The sequence below is a fragment of the Cotesia typhae genome, unplaced genomic scaffold, assembly GCF_013202065.1.
Source record: "Cotesia typhae breed Kobodo isofemale line unplaced genomic scaffold, CoteBio_Ctyphae contig_44, whole genome shotgun sequence".
Classification (NCBI taxonomy): Eukaryota; Metazoa; Arthropoda; class Insecta; order Hymenoptera; family Braconidae; genus Cotesia; species Cotesia typhae.
The window spans coordinates 7736455-7756683 of NW_027423753.1; the positions used below are offsets into that span (position 1 = coordinate 7736455).

At 37.9% G+C, this 20229-nt stretch overlaps 2 protein-coding genes across 2 annotated transcripts in view; one reads left to right on the forward strand and one right to left on the reverse strand.

The window, feature by feature from the left end:
* LOC141528834 (uncharacterized) overlaps positions 1-20229 on the forward strand; it is a 141497-nt gene that overhangs the window by 95601 nt on the left and 25667 nt on the right. The gene's annotated exons all lie outside the window — the stretch shown is intronic.
* LOC141528733 (uncharacterized) lies at positions 39-1322 on the reverse strand. Its single transcript, XM_074244940.1, has 4 exons — positions 1287-1322; positions 980-1225; positions 787-922; positions 39-597 (listed from the first exon to the last, which is right to left on the reverse strand). Exons 1-4 carry the CDS (start codon positions 1305-1307, stop codon positions 209-211), a joined length of 792 nt encoding a protein of 263 aa, XP_074101041.1. The 5' UTR covers positions 1308-1322; the 3' UTR covers positions 39-208.

Here is a 20229-nt window from a genome sequence, read left to right on the forward strand (position 1 = left end):
TACACAGATACAATTATTAAATTAATAAACATCGTTTTTACAGTGAATTCATTATAGTATTCCGTTTTTCAATTGCTCCAATAGTTTCATCTTCCTCCTCTATGTGTGCATCAATTTCTATTTCATCGTTATTATCAATATTATTGTTATTATTATTAAAAATATCCCTAACATTAGCATCGCCTTGCTAAAGCAAGGGATATTTATGTTAAAACATAAAATTGTGCAGTGTACACTCTGCGGAAGTTATTTTAATTGCCATAGAAACAGATTTGACATTTAAAAACTGTAATCTACGGAATTTTCCTTTCAGTAAACCGAATGCGCGCTCGATTATTGAACGCGATGACGCATGATTGACATTGTAATTTATTTGTTGTCTGGTGAGGTGACCATTATCTTTGAAGGGCGTTAAAATATTCATCATCAATGGATATGCTGAATCTCCAAGTATATGTTGATTCGGCCGTAGCAAGGGATTTCCAGCATCTGTTAATCGTGTAAACAGAGGTGAAGATCTGAAAACAGACGCTTCGTGCGCTCTCCCAGGTCTTCCAATCAGAACATCAATAAATTTCCCTTTATGATCACATGTACCTGTGGAATTTTATCTATTTTTAATTACTAAGTTATCAATATTAATTTTGTTTTAAATATTTGGCAAGAGAGTAAGGGAATTACTAGTGTCTCATTTATATATATTTATATATGCACATATAAATATACATGCGTACATAATTAATATAAGATAATAACATAATTATAGTTATAATAATATAGTAATACCTTGTAATATTATTGAATGAGTTTCTTTTCGATTATAATAATCGTTTGCATTTCCTGGTGTTTGCAAAATTTCAATATGGGATCCGTCGATAGCTCCGAGAATTCCGGGAAATCCCCCTGGTTTTGAAAGAAACTCCTAAATGCAAATATAATTACAAATCTTTATGACCATACCAATATCGTTAGTACTTACAGCTTCAATTATTTCCCATTCATTTGCATCCGGCCAACGAACGAATTGAGGCAAAAGATTAGACAGTATATCGACAATTTCTTTAAATATCAAGTCAGCATTAGATTTAGGTAACCCAAATCTATCAGCAACCGAGCGAAAACTATCGGGAGTAGCCAAAATCCAAATTGTCAATAAAATTTTTTTTTGCAGAGGAATGTCATCATCAATATTAAGAATATGGGGCCTAATGGCATTTTCTAGTTCCTGTGAAAAAAATGATGTACCATATTTTAATAAATTTTGACTAGCATAATTGTCTTCTTACTTCGATAGATTCTCGTGACATCCGAAATTGGGAATAAAATTCATAATCTGTATAGTTAGGAATGACAGTAGGTATACAGGGGGTGCATACCCAGTCGGTAAAACAGATTTGTGGGCTCGTGTCAATTCTAAGGGATCTGCATTGCCGACTGTAGGTTCGTGACAAGTATCATCTGTGGATATGGGCGACCTGTTTTGCCGACAGTAGGTGTTGCCGGCGGTAGATATGTATGTCATTTTGAGGTTATGGGTGAGGTTTTGCAGGTGGCGCTGGTGGGGAATTCTGCCGCCATCTTACTATCCGCCATTTTTTTAATCTTACTATCCGCCATTTGGTGGCTGCTATCCGCCATTTTGAATTTGAGTTCAACATTTTGAGGTTAAAAAGCATCCTCAACTATTAACCTACCTTCGGCTCAGCCATAACAGATCAATAGTTCAGGATTACGCATTTGTAGTATGGTATATCCATGTTGTATATATTTAAAATGAAGTTATGTCAACTACTTGCGAGAAGGATTTCACGCAACGTCATCTGGTGACAGCGTGCATTACTTCTAACCGCGCAGTAGATGACTCATTCTGTTCTAGAATTTTCTAACTGCGTAGTAGATGACGTCATCAGACAGGCTTGAACCTGTTCAAGGTCATATAACTGCGCAGTAGATGACTCATTCTGTTCTAGAATTTTCTAACTGCGTAGTAGATGACGTCATCAAACCGGTTTTGAGGTAGAGGAGTGGGGGTAACTGCGCAGTAGATGACTTATTCTGTTCTAGAATTTTCTTACTGCGCAGTAGATAATGTCATCAAACAGGTTTTTAAGTAGAGGAGTGGGGGTAATTATTATTTATCTTTATTTCAAAATTATTATTTGATAAACTAATATGAGGTTGATGTGCCCTCTATCGTCGAATCCAAAAATCTATCGCTATATTTTTAAAATCAATACTCACTTTTTATTTTCAAATTACTTTATAAAATGGTATACAACTTTTAATTTAAACAAAGTTAATAATATTAATAACAAAATATTAGAAAATAATTATTATTTATCTTTATTTCAAAAATTATTATTATTATTATTTGATAAACTAATATGGGGTTGATGTGCTCTGTATCGTCAAATCCAAAAATCTTCTATATATTTTGAAAATCAATACTCAGTTTTTATTTTTAAATGGTTATATAAAATAATGCATGACTTTTAATTTAAACAAATATTAATTATAAAATTTTAGAAAACAAAAACTGATTATTGATTATCATAATTAAAAAATCAAAAACCATGACGCCATCTGTTGATAAGTATTAATATCAGTAGTAGTGTTGGAAAATTATTTGAATTTAATAACTAACAATAATTAATTCTATTCTGAATTAAATGTGTTAGGATGAAATAATAATAACAATTATAATTCATTTATTTTAGATTTATTGAGTGCTTACAAACCAATCTTTTAAATTTTTTACATTTTCCAAGGCACATAAATCAGATAAACGATCATGATAATTACAAAAATGATTGTTACAAATTTTCATACTTTTTAGAGAGGGACATTTGAAATTATCGAGATCGATTACAATTTTATTATTACAATCAATTAAATTTTGAACCCATAACTTTTTCTCGATACCTTTGACATAAATAATTTGTTTATTACAAGTTAAATAATTGAGAACTTCTTTGAGCTTGTTATATGAAGTTGTTCCAGCATTCCAACCGATTCCATGATAATTTCGGATCAGCCAGGTATTCAGACGTTGGTAGTTGGTAGGTAGCACCTTCCAGTGATATGGTGGTTGAAATAGTGTGTATGACAACTCTTCAATATTATCAATATCATGTTGAATTGTTATTGAGGCCAACTCCTTAACAATGAAGCGATTATCAGCTCCTCTGAATCCTTGAACGTCTAGAATGATCTCCATTTTTACTGCTCTTGACAACGAAGAGTGACTGAATGATGACTCTTACAATCAATTCAACCTTTTTATAACCCAATCTCTGGATTTTACCCCCACCACTCGATAATCTTATTGGTCAATTATTTCTTCCTGGTTAATTGATAATTTGATTGGTTATTCAAACTATACGGTAGAGTTTTGAACTGCATAGTAGATGACATCATCAGACAGGTTTGAGTCTGTTCAAGGTTATGTAGTTCTCTTTGTTCTATTTCTGCTGCGTAAAAGATGACGTCATCGGACAGGTTTGAACCTGTTCAAGGTCGCGTAACTGCGCAGTTTTCTATGTTCTATTCCTAACTGCGCAGTAGATGACTCATTTTGTTCGAAAATATTCTTACTGCGCAGTAGATGACGTTATAAAACTGGTTTTTAGGTAGAGGAGTGGGGGTAACTGCGCAGTATCCTCTGGCTATAAAAGCAGTTCGCTGAGAGCGTACTTCACAATAGTGAAGTACAAGTTTACAGTGTGAAGTACGAGTTTACAGTGAAATATTGTGAAGTACCATAGTAAAATACTGTAGTGACTCTGCTGCCCTGGAAGCTGCTACCTGCTGCCGAAATCTGCTGTTGGAATCTGCTATCTGGTCCTGGAATCTGCTACCCGCTGCTGGAATCTGCTGCTGGAATCTGCTGCTGGAATCTGCTATCATCACCAGGATGTACGGGTGCCGTCTACCATTCAGGCGAATGCATGAATTGGAAACTGGGCATAATTATGAGATCACAAACATCAGAATAGTTAGAACACAATTTGGATTCAACGTTGAAATATGCTTGGACAACACTTTTTCAACGTTTCTCCCTGCTGCATGCAACCAGAAGTTTTTGAATACGCCACATCTACTTGCAAAGATGATGAATATTATCAATAATGGTGAAAAGATTAATTTGTATGACATCGGTACATCATACAATAAATTTAAATTCATTTACACAGCATCTATACCAACTGTGCAATTAATGAAAAAGTTTAAATCTATGTAATGTTACTAATATATTTCGTATTTATTATAGTAAGGTTTATAATTAAAAACCCAAAATTATAAAAAAGTTTTTCTTTATTTACTATTTTTAATTACATCATGTTTATTGATTACATTAAGTTTATTGATTAGTACAGGATCAATAATTTTATTTATTTGTTGTATTCGTCGACGAAATCGTTCTCCGTCTCTTGCTGCTTGTTCCCATGGTCCTTTCCTCGCTTGTCTGGATGCAAAGTCCCACACATACATGTAATGTATGGTGGGTTTGGGATCAAACTGCACCATTAAGTAAGTTTTCTCACAGTGCTGCTGATGGGATTGTACTCAATTATTCGATCGTGAATTATCAAGCAGTAAGCAGCAGTTTGATTTGGAAACTGTGCTGACGATTCAAACTCCAGACGTATATCCACAGGTCCAGACTTGATTGATTCGTTCTGCTTGGAACAGTCAATTATATACAGAGGTGCTTTATTCAGAAAATTTTTTTTAGTCAATAGCGGTTCAGCTTCTTTCTCATAGTAAGCACTTTGAAAATTTGTGTACATATCATACATCAAGGCATACTGATTATGCACAATGTTGAGGTTCAAATTTCCATATGGATAACTCTGAGAGTTCAAGAACAGCTTAATGTCTCTTATGCTGCAGTGATCAAACTCGCTTGCGTTTTGATTCGATTGATTCTTTCTTGCTGTTTGGAATCCAAGGATAACAAAACGAGGTTTCTCAAGCTGATTTGTCGTTTTGATTACCCAAATATGCTTGTTGGTAGCTGGTAGCAGTGGATACTCATACAATTCCCAAGTCCGGAAACTGATTGGAATAGCTGGATCGGAGGTTATGTAATTCAGCACCATAATTTTTGCTTGTCAGACATTGTTATGTATGGTACAATCCACTCAATTTTTTGAATCGTAATTGAAACATTTTCATTCTCAACGGTAACAACATAAGCATTTTGATCAGTATTTGATCTGATCAGTATCAATTCATGCTTGGCATTCACGATAATTCGTTGATAATCTTCAGCAAATCCAAGAATGAAACTCAGCGGTACTGAGACATCAAAGTAACCGCTATTATCAGTCAGATTGTTGTCATCTTCATTAACAATCCAACCAGCATTTTCCAGAATATTTTGTTGTCCCGGACTCAGAGAAGCGTATCCTTTCATAACACTGGTGATACCAACATTCTTACATCTATCGATTTCTACACCATTGAGCTCATAACGTATCTCTTCAAACATATGACAAACAGCCATGTTGACCATCTTCGTAGTAGCACTTACAGCAGTACCATCAGCTTTCCTCATTCTTCCATAAAAATGTAATGTGCTCTTGCTTGGGAGCAAGCACAGATCTTGATGTTGAACAGCAATCCTGATTTCATCACTGTTGTTGAATGTTGATGATGCATATGGTAAGTGTGAATGAGCTTCACAGTGTGCAATAGACTCATCGAAAATAATTGATTTTTTTATATCTAAGATTTCCGCCATGGTATCACACAAGCTAGACAACAAAAATTTATTTTTATCTTGTGAATTTTCCACGTAATTTTAGTCCTAGACTTTTTAGGAACTCTGCGTTTTGACGTGTCAACACTTTCAGAGCTCGATGATGACTGATAATCTTTGGACATCCTGCAATCCTTTTATACCCGTTACCAGTCTTTGTCTCATATACGATACCCATTACAGACTTTTTATATGCAGTCTAATCGTTATAGTCTCGCCACGGAAATTTGCTATTCTCCCGTCCTGATCAACAATGCGGAGCCTCAAGTTGTGTATTGCTCGTACGGTGACTGGTAGGTAAATGATGTTTGTTGGCACTTCCACTATCTTATATCCTGCTGGAACCCTCGGGAGAAATTCATGGATTGTGTGATTCTTCTCACCATTGATGTACGATCCAGTAGTTATATTGCACTCGACTCTCAGAGCATTGATTTTCAATATTTTGACTGGTAAATCAGATTTATGTGCTGTGTTAGGTTCAAGCACGCGGTTGGTAAATCCAAGTAATGATCCAATGGAATCTTCAGGCTCAAAATTTATATATTGATCACATCTTATTTCACTTCTCAACTCATTGTTGTTTGCTTTTAAAGTGAAACTTAGTTCAGGTAATGTCTTGGTTATATAAGTTTCAATATCTTTAATTTCATAACTCCCTGTTGGTATAGTTATTTCTTGAAATCTCTTGATTGTACTTCTTTTGGATCTTTTTGATGACACATAAAATTTATTAGCACCAACATCAATATTTGGTATTGAATTAAATGTCAGGAGCTTAACGAGTCCAAGTACATAATTTTTGTTGGTGATAGCTCAATCGGCGGAAAATAATTTGCCTCCAGTATGGAGGAGTTTCCGGATAGTGTCAAGGTGAATGACTCTGCCATGACTGACGCTTGTTGTCCCGACTCACTTCAATTTATAGTTGTCCAGCCAGGAATTTTAAGCACAAATGTCCACATATGATTGTATCAAAGTCTTGATATCTTTTATGATTGTACTTTACGCTACCTACATCGAGATATTTCATCAAGTCTTGTGGGGGTTGTAGATTACCAAAACTGTCAAAGTAAATTACTTGATTATGATTCTTCTTGTATGCAACCCAGTGAGTTCCAAGTCCAAGTTTATCATCTAAATTTATTATTGCTGATTCGTTTGTCTTTGGTCCAGATTTTGGTAAATCATTTCTCATAAAAACTCCTCGAAAATTTGGAATTTTAAGCCGCTTGGCATACTTTAATAAGTCGATGTTAGTCAGTGCTCGATGTGGTAGCTCTACTGGTTTTTTGACTTCTTGCAGCAAGCTCCTTCTGGGTATGGTTTCAGATAAAGTCCCATACCACTGCGGTAAGGTTTGAGGTATAATCCTCTACCTACAGCTATTTCCTCCATCTTCAAGTTGTGACGTTTCTTTTCAGCTAATTGATTTTTAGCTGCGCTGGCATCGTTCACAGCTTTTGCAACACCTGCAGCTCCACCTGTTAGAGCACCAACCGCTGATAACCCTGCAAACAGGGGAATCAAGAATGGAAGTACTCCACCAATCTTTGATGGAACTGGTAGAATACGAGGCAATCGAACGTTTTTCTTCCCACCAACTTTCTTGACAGCTCTGCGGGCACCTCCAAGAGCTGTTTTAACTGGATCTCCACCAGGCTGCATGGACTTTTTAGCTTCATCAACAATCTGTCTCAGAGCAACATCCTTCTTCTTGGTTGTCTTTCTTTTGACTGTCTTACGCTTCATTGTTTTTCCTTTAATTGTCTTACGCTTTGTAATAGGTTTTTCTTTTTTAAGACCCATACCGAAACGTCTTTTCAACTTCATGATTTTATTCACACTCCAAGCAGCAGCTTTTTCACCAATAGCAGCGTCTCTTGCTTGAAATCGTTGCCACGCTTTCTCAGCAAGAATTTTATCAGCCTCGTGACGGGCTTCCAAATTTTCACGATTTTTAGAGTAAGCTATATCGTGTTCCTTACACGCAGAGTCCAAAGGATTTATGCCTGGATCACCTCGAGCTAACCTTTCGGCTAACTTTGTTCCCGGACCACTATACTGATATCCTGGTATGTGAAGTTCAAGTGGAAGCTTATTGATTATGTTGTTGAATAAACCTTCACCACGTCTGCTCTCAGACATGTCACATCAAAGACTGACATGCTAATCTATATAAGCTTGTATATATACCCCTTTGAGCTCAGAATACAATCAGCAGTCATGGATAGCAAACCAAGAGCTCAGTTGCCAGTTATCAATTTTGATCAAATTGTTCAAGGAACCGGTGCGAAACTCAAACGACACGGTGCTTTACTTCCCAACAGTATCCGTGCAGTGTTTTGCGGACCATCAAACTGTGGAAAGACCAACGCTCTACTATCCCTTATTGTACATCCAAACGGTTTGAGGTTTGAGAATATATATCTTTACTCAAAGTCTCTTAACCAACCAAAGTATCAGTTCCTGGAGACGCTGCTTAAACAGATTGATGGTATTGGATTCTTCACATTCAGTGAACATGAAGCTGTAATCAAGCCTGAAGATGCTGAACCTAACTCTCTGATGATATTTGATGATATTGCTTGTGAAAAACAGGATCATATCAAGGCTTTTTTCTGCATGGGTCGACACAAGGATGTTGATAGCTTTTATCTCTGTCAAACTTATACACGAATACCGAAGCATCTGATTAGAGATAACGCAAACTTTCTCGTGCTATTCCGTCAAGATGAAATGAATCTGAAGCATATTTATAATGATCATGTCAATACAGACATGTCGTACAACTCATTCAGAGATTTATGCTCGGCATGTTGGAATAAATATGGGTTTGTGGTAATAGATAAAGACAGTGAATTGAACAGTGGTAGGTATCGCAAAGGATTCGACTGCTTCATTAGTATAAATTGAGGTACATTAGAGTGTGATAGTCATACATGCTGTAGACGTTAACCTGTCAACATGAAGCCTGAAGAAATATCAAAGCAGAAAGATATTCTGCATCAGATATCTCAAGCCAGTGATGCCATCCGACGGAAGCACAAGATGTTGAAGTTGGGTAAAGATACAGCTGAGAAAGCTATGGAGGAAATGTTCAAGCCTATTGTGACACCACTCCAGAGTATAGTTGAATCTTCAAAGTTGAAAGGAGAAAATATTAAAAAAGAAGAAAAACCACAGGTTGAAAAACAAGAGGTTGAAAAATCTTTGTATGATGATCCAGAAGTATACAACAGTTTAATAACAGATGATGAAAGTTCATTTGAGAATACAACACTTGCTATTACTCAGCCACCACCATCAACAAGTACTCCAGCTCGTAGAAATCCTCTTCTCACTAATTATCTACAACGTTTAAGTAAAAACATAAAGATAATGATATGAGATATGGTGTACGCAGAAAACGTGGTGAAATGCATATGGGTGATTCACCTATTTCATTTGCAAATGATACAATAACTGTCAAAGAAAAAAATTATCCAATAACTCCTGGGTTGTTGGAATTATTATTTAGAAAATCACCAGAGGATGCACTCATCACCCCAGATGATAAGAAAAAGTACTTGGACATAATTCAACATACCAACGCTCATAGGAAAAATTATGACCCAAATCGTACTATTTATGAAGATACAACAATCAAGTTCAATAAATACATTGCTGATTTTATCACCAAGTTCGGTAAAGGGTTACCAAAATATATGATTGCAAGAAAACAGAGATTACCAATGGACTATGTTTACTGGGATGATCCAAATGAACTAGTTGATCGTTTGCGACTACTTATGGCATCTCAAGCTGCTGGAAATCCAAGTCACACGAATGAAATCATGTCAATTATTGAAGAGCTTAGGGAGGCTGGAGTTATATATTAAAAGCTTCTGAAAAATTAAATCATTCACACATTGACAGTCAAAGTGTTCACAACTATGAGCATCGATATATTTGGACGTCCACTGGACAATAACTTAGGTCAACGAGGGCCAGCTGGTAGAGGTTTCAATGTAACTTCTGATGGAAACTATAACATTGAGAATAAAAGGCTGTGCAATCTCGGTAATCCTTCAAATGAACATGATGCGGCGACAGTGCAGTTTGTACTGAGACAGATGTCTGAACTGAATAAAAGTATAGACAGTGAACAGAAAGAGATTATTTCACATTTACACTCTGAAATAGTAATACTGAAAGCTGCTGTGGGAAGTTTGCAGACAACTATTGAGGAAGTTAAAGCAGTACTTTCCTCTCACCAAAATAATATCAAATATCTCACTGAGAAACTCAATGAACGACAAAAAGACAGTGATAGCTAATGAGCTTCACAAACCGGCTCGCAGAAACTATAAACGTCGTCATGTTGACATCCGAGGTCTCGACGAGACTTGGCAAGCTGACTTGGTTGAGATGATTCCATATGCGACAGTCAATAAAGGATACAAGTATCTGCTTACAATCATAGACATATTTTCTAAATATGCCTGGGCAGTTCCAATTAAATCAAAAAGTGGTGGAGATGTCACTAGTGCTATGAAGTCTGTACTCCAGCAAGGTCGTGTTCCTAAGAATCTCCATGTTGATCAGGGTAAAGAGTTTTACAACAAAGAATTCAAAGATCTGATGAAGCAGCACAAGATAAATCTTTACTCAACATTCAGCAATCTCAAAGCATCCATATGTGAACGTTTCAATAGAACACTCAAGAATAAAATGTGGCGAGAATTTACAGTTCGTGGCAGCTACAAGTGGACTGATATACTTGATGACTTGGTGAATACTTACAACAACACCAAACACAGTACCATCAAAATGAAACCTGTTGATGTTACCGCTGCTCAGGAGAAACAACTATTGGAAAATATATATCAACCACTGAAAACCAAATCGAAGCAGAAGTTCAAAGTTGAGACAAAGTCCGAATCAGCAAGTACAAGCATGTTTTTGACAAAGGATACACGCCAAACTGGACAACAGAAATCTTCACAATCAAATCGGTGCAGAATACGAATCCAACGACGTACCAGCTCGTGGGCTATCAGGATCAACCAATTGAAGGCGGATTTTACAACGAAGAACTCAGCAAAGTCAAATATCCAGATGTATATCTTGTTGAAAAAGTAATTAGAAAACGTGGAAATGAATACTATGTTAAATGGTTAGGCTTTGATACTAAACATAATAGTTGGATCAATAAATCAGATATATAAAACACAAATTATATTTACATTGTTTTTATTTACAAAACCTTAATACATAAATCCTTAAAAATATATTTACATTATTTTTACTATTACAAAACTTTTTGTCTCTTATTATTATTTTCATCATCTACAATCTTTCTTTTCTTAAAAACTAGTGGCCCCTTGTAACCCCATGGTAGGGTATCAGTGCTAGCCTCAATAAGTTGACGTTTATCATCACCCCAACTGAGAGCAAGTTTCTCCTGCTTTATTGTGTGTACTTGATGATTTTTACTTTTTATCATGTACTGCTCTTTTCTTAATAATACGTTTTCAAACAGACATCGTTTGAAGTCATCAAACGTGATTGTCTTCAAGGTTGATCCTCCAACATCCTTTGCCCGTTTCTTGATCCTATCTCTTTCCTTCTCAGGATTGTGAATCTCGAAGGCGTAGAGCTTGGCTCTGAGACCCACAAACTCGGACATGATTTTTCCATTGTTCTCATCCTTCATAAGCCCCAGGACCTTTTTGTTTGCTAACGGCATGTTGAAGACATTGTCGGGTGGGTAATCGGAAGTATCAAACTTTGAGATATCACGTTTGATGTCTTCATAGATGTTGGGTACATTAAATTGGTAAATTAAACTATCTGTGTCGGTGTACAATAATTTTGAAGTATTTACATAATTTTCAAGCACATAATTATAGTGAAAGTCATAAATAAAAGTCTTGGATAAATCTAATATACTAAAGCCTATATATATTGGTTTGTTGAAGCAGACTCTAGCCTTTTTAAGTTCTACTATAACCATGTCTTCATCGAAAATTGTAAGGCTGTGGAAGTTAGGTCTACATACTAAATCGGATACATTATATCGACCTTGCCACTTCGTTCTCAAATATACATCTTTATATTTTCTTACATTCTCCATTGTCTTTCCGAAAACTGCGTTATTCATTAATTTATAAAAATTTTTTTCAAACTCATTTTTCGCTGATTTTCGGTAATCAGTATTTTTATCAATGTATGACTTGAGCCAGTCTGACTGCTCAAATTTCAAGACTCGATGTATTTTCTTAAGTTCTAAGCCTAAATCTAAACATTGTTTTAAATTCTTATAATGTATTACATAATTAGACTTATCATTCAGAGTTGTTGTTAATTTTTGTTGTTTGCTGCCAGGTGGTACAAAATGTTCTGGGCATAAAGGTAGATCTTTGTGTAGATCATGTAATTTCTCAGGATAGTGTAGGTCTACTTCAAGGATGTAGCCTACACTCTCATCATCATTGAAAAACTGATCTACATTGTCTACATTTTCAACCCATTCAAATTTACCCTTGGGTAAAGACATACTCATTGCTGCTCCATACAAATTATTTACATCGTAGTACATCAAGTATGTTTCGGGGTTGTTTGAATCAAAATCTTTGCCCATATACCGGTTGTTAGCTTCAGCATGTCTATTAGCACACATCGATACCCCACCACGAACACCCTTTTAAACGAAAAGAAGTATCTCAGGATCAGTTAACAGTTCAAGTTCTACTTCAGTATGCTTCAACATTGCAGAGTTTGAAAGACCTGGTGCTGTATAAAAATGTATGGCATCAAGATTGTATGTTTTGAAACAACTCAATCTAAAATTTTCAAAAACATCAGCCCAGAGGAGGACATCTGTTTTCAAATATAAATCTGAGTATTCACCGAGAGTACTAATATCAAACTCATTCCAAACTACTTGAGCAAATGCATAATCATCATCAGAAATAGTTGAGCTTGTTAATTTTGAATAAAATGAATCCTGGTCAGGTAACTGTGTCTCGTCTAGTCTGTCAATACTATCAATGTACTCATACGGAAATACACCCTTACGTATTGCTAATTTGAATTTGTCAGGGTCAGGGTAGTGTAGTCGCGTAATCTGTTTGTCTTTGTCATCAAGGTATGAAGCTAATTTCTCTAAGCTGGAGGCCATGAATCTAAATGAATCAATAAATCTTAAAGAGACTGAAGTATTTTTAACTGATTTTGTGAAAGAAATGTAACGCTCTTTATTGATTGGTAATAATGAAATTTCACCCTCAAATACTGTAGCTAAGGATTTAATTATAAAGTGCGAGTCATAGCCAGATAAATTATGAAAGACAACTGGAATAATAGTGGATTTTTGATAATTAACGTTACATGATTTATGTGCAGCATCTCTGTAATTACCTGTGAAGTGACAATGATCATAAACTTTATCTGAAGCAGAAGTGATTGGTTTTTCACAGATGTGACACATAGTTGTCTGGTTGTGTCTATCTTGTTGCTCTTTCGTTAATGGTTTCATTTTAATAGGATTCTTTAGAATTTTTTCAAAGTTCAGAGCTAATGACTCTAATTGTTTAACAAACCAGTTAATGCAATCAGGAGAACGGTTTAATTCAAATTTGGAGAGTGTGTTATCATAGCTGCAATGTACATAGTAAGCAATACTGTGTGGAACATGTTTATTAATTGTCTTTTCATCATCTCCCGAGGGTTCGAGTGTGCATTCTAGATCCGCGTAAACTACAAACGGTACAGTATCTTTAGATTTGAAATCTTTAAATTTTAAAATTTTATTTTTTTCACTAGGAAACTCCATACGAACTTTGTTAGTTTTAAAACAATCTGCTCGGTGTTCTAAATAACATTTTTCTAATTTGAAATGATTCAAACAACGATCTCACAAAAGTACAATTTATGTCTTCCTAGAGTTATTTGACTTTTAATTAGTCCGGATAGATTATGTATCCACGCAAAGTGATAGACAGACTCAATATTATCTAAATTATTGGTATAATTTACACTTTTTTTAATCATTAATAAATGTATTGTCGGTATTTCTGACTCGAAGTTGCTTAAATATAATGGGATAATAATGCTTTTTTCAGACTTTTTACCCATGAATTCTGACTCTATACCATATACATTAATGCTAAGATCATTCATTTTTTCAAATTTCGGTACATCATTAAGTTTAATTGGAAATTGAATACCTTCATAGTTCAATCTGACGCTGAAGTGGCAATATCTTGTAGGGCTTTCTGGAACCAATACTGGTGGATGCAAGGCAGCGTTGACACACCACAGGAAGCAGAACTCGTCATTGTTTTGGATGTTGGTAATCGCACTCTTCCTGATAATATCCCTCGGTAATTTGACGAAGGTGGAGTTCCCAACTTGGGTTGGTGCGAATCTTGACATAGTCACCATCAAGCTGTTCGGTCCAAGCAGACTCCATCCGGAACCCTCATGCTCAAAATCTTCAATTCGCTGTCTCAACTTGTCATACACATGCTCAGTGTACCAATCCTGGAGAGATGTAGCAGGGAGAATCTCACGACTTTTGGTGATGAAAGCCTTTCGCTCTTCTACATCTTCTTGTTTCCGGAATGTACAAAAGAGTTCAACATTCACTTTCAACCCTGCCAGATCTCTCAAGACACTCTGTACCTTGTTGATGATGATATCCCGTGAGGCCTGGAGAAATGATGCTGGATCTTTGTGATGTTGGTTGACAACACATCCAGTCTGGATGTTACCAGCGAAAGCGTTTTCCAAGTCCTTCCATTTGACTCCTTGGTTGAGATCTCCACCGACTACTTGGTTACCGAGTCTGGTGAACTGATCGGCAAACCAGTTGAGTTGGTTGATGTGCGCTTGAACACTTCGTCTCACTTGAATTGATGTTCCAGGATCCAGGAATATTGTGTTGAAGTACTGGATAGTTTCATTGCACACTCGTAAACACCTTTGACGATGTTCATCAGTCAGCTGCTCTCCCAACAGATCAGCATACGAGGTTGCAATTGTATCCACCAAGTTTTTTAAAGTCTCAATGAGGTTAGGTTGGGCCATCTTGGAAAGACACACACTTAACTACTATCTATTTACACAATATTATAGGTTATGTACACTGTAGGTTATGTACACAGTTTATAGGCTATGTTCACTGTTTATAGGTTATACACTGAATTTACACGATAGTTTTTGGTACACTGGACTAGAGTTTTTGTACACACAATAGTTTTTGCATACTGGAATATACTTGCGTACTTCACAGCACTGAACTTCACTATATTTTATAACACTGAATACTTTTTAATTACGAGAGATGTTTCACTGGAGACATGTACTTCGTTTTTGTGAAGTACGCTCTCAGCAAGCTGCTTATATAGGCAGAAAATACTGCGCAGTTACCCCCACTCCTCTACCTAAAAACCTGTTTGATGACGTCATCTACTGCGCAGTAAGAAAATTCTAGAACAGAATGAGTCATCTACTGCGCAGTTACCCCCACTCCTCTACCTAAAAACCAGTTTTATAACGTCATCTACTGCGCAGTAAGAATATTTTCGAACAAAATGAGTCATCTACTGCGCAGTTAGGAATAGAACAAAGAAAACTACGCAGTTACCGTGACCTAGAACAGGTTCAGACCTGTCTGATGACGTCATCTACTACGCAGTTAAAAAATTCTAGAACAGAATGAGTTATCTGATTCATAGAAATTTCCCCCCACCATTTTCATAAAAACAAGTCTAAACCTGTTTGATGACGTCATCTACTACGCAGTTAGAAAATTCTGGAACAGAATGAGTCATCTACTACGCAGTTAGAAAATTCTGGAACAGAATGAGTCATCAACTACGCAGTTAGAAATAGAACAAAGAAAACTACGCAGTTACGCGACCTTGAACAGGTTCAAACCTGTCCGATGACGTCATCTTTTACGCAGCAGAAATAGAACAAAGAGAACTACATAACCTTGAACAGACTCAAACCTGTCTGATGATGTCATCTACTACGCAGTTCAAAACTCTACCGTATAGTTTGAATAACCAATCAAATTATCAATTAACCATGAAGAAATAATTGACCAATAAGATTATCGAGTGGTGGGGGTAAAATCCAGAGATTGGGTTATAAAAAGGTTGAATTGATTATAATAATAATTATAATAACAAACCATTGTTATTATTATTCATAAAAATAATAACAGTTATTATTATTATTATTATTATTATTGTTTGTAGCAACATAAAAAAAAATATTAAAAAAAAAAAAATTTGGTTGGGCGAGGACTCGATCTCGAAAGTTCTGTTGACGTAAGCTTACACTTACGCCGCGCAGCCATCGCAGGTCTTGCCGATGAAAAGTGAAAACTAAGATAAAAACTGCGTTTGGGAATTCCCAGTAACCAAAATTATTAGCAATAATTATTATAAATAATCAATGTTATTATCATTATTATTATTATTTTGTTATTAAATGCTCAGGGGGGTTATCCCCGGAGTCCGATTCTCCGAGGGCCCAGCCTGAGCTCCGTCCGTTACTGCTGGACCACTCCGCACAACAAGGCGGTTAGTGATCACAGCAGGCCAAAGTCATTTCCCTTAAGAGACGGAGAGAACCAAGTAAAACAGCCTTCTGCATCCTAACTGCCAAGAACTCAGCTTTTGATGAGCAAGCTGGAACTTTGGCAAGTGAGGATACAAAAGACTGCTTCATCCCTCCTAGGACGCCAACAATCAGGACGACAAGCTTGACACGGTAACCTGGGTAAAGTTTACCAATTTCAAACAGGAGATCCTGATATATTTGTCTTTTGTGCTCTTCTTTGGCTGAGATGTTGTATTCAGCCGGGGCCGAGAACTCAATGACATAAATGTCATGAGTGGCCTTGTCGAAGAGCACAATATCAGGTTTGTTGTGATCTATCCGCCGGGTTGTTGCAAATGGCATGTTCCAATAAATTTTGCAACTGTCATTCTCAACAACCTGGGGAATATCTCCTGGCAAATAAGGCAGCACTGGTGTCACGTCAATACCGTAGCAATGACGAAGATAGTAGTACAGTACTCTCAGGGCAGCATTGTGACGCTGGATATATGCACCTCTCGCCAGCACTGGACATGCCGACAAAAGGTGCATAAGCGTCTCCGGATGTTGTCTACACCTCCTACAGGACGTGTCCGGAAGCTGCACCTGGAGCACCTTGCTACGGTACTCAAGAGTGTTAATGACACCATCTTGGCAGGCAAATATGAACCCTTCAGTCTCGGACATCAGGCCCGCTGACTTTAAGAAGGAAAACGTCAGCTGGATGGACAAGCCATGATCACGCACGTGTTTAAAGAACACGCTGTGCATGGACTTGTCCATCAGTTCGCCAAGGAGTAGTTTTTCCTCGGCGCTCCTGATGACGCTCTTAAATTCCTCCTTTCGGAGTTCCATAAGAGCGTTTATTTCTCCAAGACCAAGGGTTCTTGCCGCATATATTGCTGCCTTATACAAGAATGACCCCTTATGCGCATTTTCATGTTTATGTACAATTTGCATAAGAAAGTCATCCTCGTCTGCAGTGAAATTGACAACTTCGTGAGTTAAACCCAGGACCAAACGGTCGTGAAGCCGCTCCAAACTCTGCAAACCTCTCCCACCGATGGACCGGGAGAGGTATAATCTGGCGACTGATGAATTGGGGTGCATGCTCCGATTCATATTAATGATCTTACGGGTTTTGATGTCGAGATCTCGTAAATCCTTTCGGGTCCATTTCAGGACACCGAAAGAGTATAGTAAGACTGGGACAGCGAGCATGTTAGTAGCTGAGACTTTGTTTTTGCCGGAAAGTTCGGAGGACCAAATTTTCCGGAGTCTCCTAACATACTCGCTCTGGAGAGTTGTTCGGACTTCAAAGACCGCATGCATGCGGTGTTCTTCCATTCCTAGATATCTATACAACTCCCCGGCGTCTAATTGGCTTAAGACGCTCCCATCCACTAATTCGACATCATCACCAGTATCAGAGCACTTACCCCTCGCCAGATGTACGACCGCACACTTGTCCAACCCAAAAGACATTCCGACATCTCGTGTGTACTCTGCTACGATGTTGAGGGCTGCTTGTAGATGATCTTCATCAGCACTATATAGCTTCAGATCATCCATGTAAAGCAGATGGGTGATCGAATATCTTCGATCACCCGGAGGCCCCACAGAGTACCCACGAGTTTTACGGAGAGCAACAGATATAGGCAGCAGTGAAATGCAAAACAGCAGAGGGCTCAAGGAATCGCCTTGGAAGACCCCTCGTTTGTACTCTACAACTCCGGTTACGTGCAATGCGTTTCCACTTCCAATGTGAAATCGCGTTCGCCAGAGCTGCATTGTACGCCGAATACATTCCACTATTTCGGGATTGACTCCCAGGCATTTGAGTAGATATAAAATTAACTCATGTGGAGTTGAGTCAAATGCCTTGCGATAGTCAATCCAAGCCATTGACAGGTTGCGTTGATAGTAGATCGCATCTTGTAAGACGCATCGATCCACTATCCGGTTCTCCTTGCAACCTGACAGGCCTCTTTTACTGCCACGTTGTTCATATATCTGTTGCCATACAGGCTCTATCTGCTGCAAGATACGGTTATTTAAAATTTTTGTAAAAATTTTATAAACCGCATTCAAGCAGGTGATAGGCCTGAAATTCTTAGGGTCAGACAAGTCACCTTTTTTAGGTATCAGTACGGTTCGCCCTTCTACAAGCCAGTCCGGAATCGGATCGTCAGCTCTAATGTATGATGTAAATATGCGGGCCAGATGGAGGTGGGTAGAAGTAAACTTCTTCCACCAAAAGACATTAATGCCGTCTGGTCCCGGGGCAGCCCATTTTTGCTGCCATTTAGAGCTGAACGAACTTCATCCACACTGACTGCAGGGCTCTCTTCATCAGCATTCTGTCGACGGTGTTCCCGACAGAATACTTTGAAGTCGTGCAGAGCTGGAGTGTTGGCGTTCACGTTTGGTTGATCTCCATACAACTCAGTCCAAAAAGCTTCCACCCGCTCAGGTGTTGGATAATTCCCGGTAACATCGGTCTTTGGTGTCAGAAACCGTGAAGGGCTGGATCGAAACAACGAGTTGTCGACCAACCGCTTCAGCCTTTTCTCTAATGACTTTTTAGCAGCCACTAGAGCCCGCAATTTATTAAGAGACTCTTCCTTGATGACATGAAGAGTACTCTTGTTCAGTGTGTGATGACGCCACCGAAGTTCAGCAGCAATGCGCCGAATTCGGGGCGTGTATGGTGTTTGAGTTGTGTCGTACTCAATCACACACTGAATGCGGGAGACCTGTTTCCGGGACATGTCAATTTTCAAGCCAAGTTGTGAGATGCGCTGTTTCAACCTTGCCTCGATCGAGAGACATTGTCTCTCTCTCGGAAAAGCCGAAACTGCTGCACCATACACAACCTGGCTCACAGTGAGCAGGGTGGAATCCTCCAGGATGTTTGCACGGAGATCTTCGTTTACCGCGTCAAGCTGTTGTTGGGAGTAAGTTATCTTTTTAGATATACTTACTTGCCGTCCTACAAAGGGATTGTTGTTGTCCAAGGAGGAACGGCGTCGCTCTTGGTGTAGTTGCGCCGGAAAGGAAAGTCTATTAGACTGCCTTCTGTCCGGCACAAGCGATCTTCTATTTCGCCGAAGATGAGCGGCATAATTACGCAGGTGTTTGGGCGTAAAATGCGCTAGCTCCGGATGCATATCACTCCAAAGAGTGTGCATCCGGGCCATATAGCCGCTCACCCCCGGCTCGCTACGTTGGTAGCACACCAAGAGATCGACTCTCAGTTCCTCCGTCCACTTAAAGTAAGTCCTTAAGGCGCCAGGGTCGTCATCATTCATCGGGTCCGGCGTGCTCCTCCCACCTGATGAATGGTCCTCATCCGAAAAGGACCGGTTGTGGGGAGCACTTCTGAGTTGATATCTTGTGGTAACTTAGTTATTTCCATGCAGTGGGTAGTTGGCCCACTGCACGGGCTACGTCGTTCGCCTACAGACCTGATGTTATGGTCTGCGTTTCCCGCGATGCGCCGCTTGGAGGCCACGTAGCAAGCATCGCTTATCATTATTATTATTATTATTATTATTATTATTATTATTATTATTATTATTATTGTTTGTAGCAACATAAAAAAAATATTACAAAAAAAATATTTGGTTGGGCGAGGACTCGATCTCAAAAGTTCTGTTGACGTAAGCTTACACTTACGCCGCGCAGCCATCGCAGGACTTGCCGATGAAAAGTGAAAACTAAGATAAAAACTGCGTTTGGGAATTCCCAGTAACCAAAATTATTAGTAATAATTATTGTAAATAACCATTGTTATTATTATTCATAAAAATAATAACAGTTATTATTATTATTATTATTATTGTTTGTAGCAACATAAAAAAAAA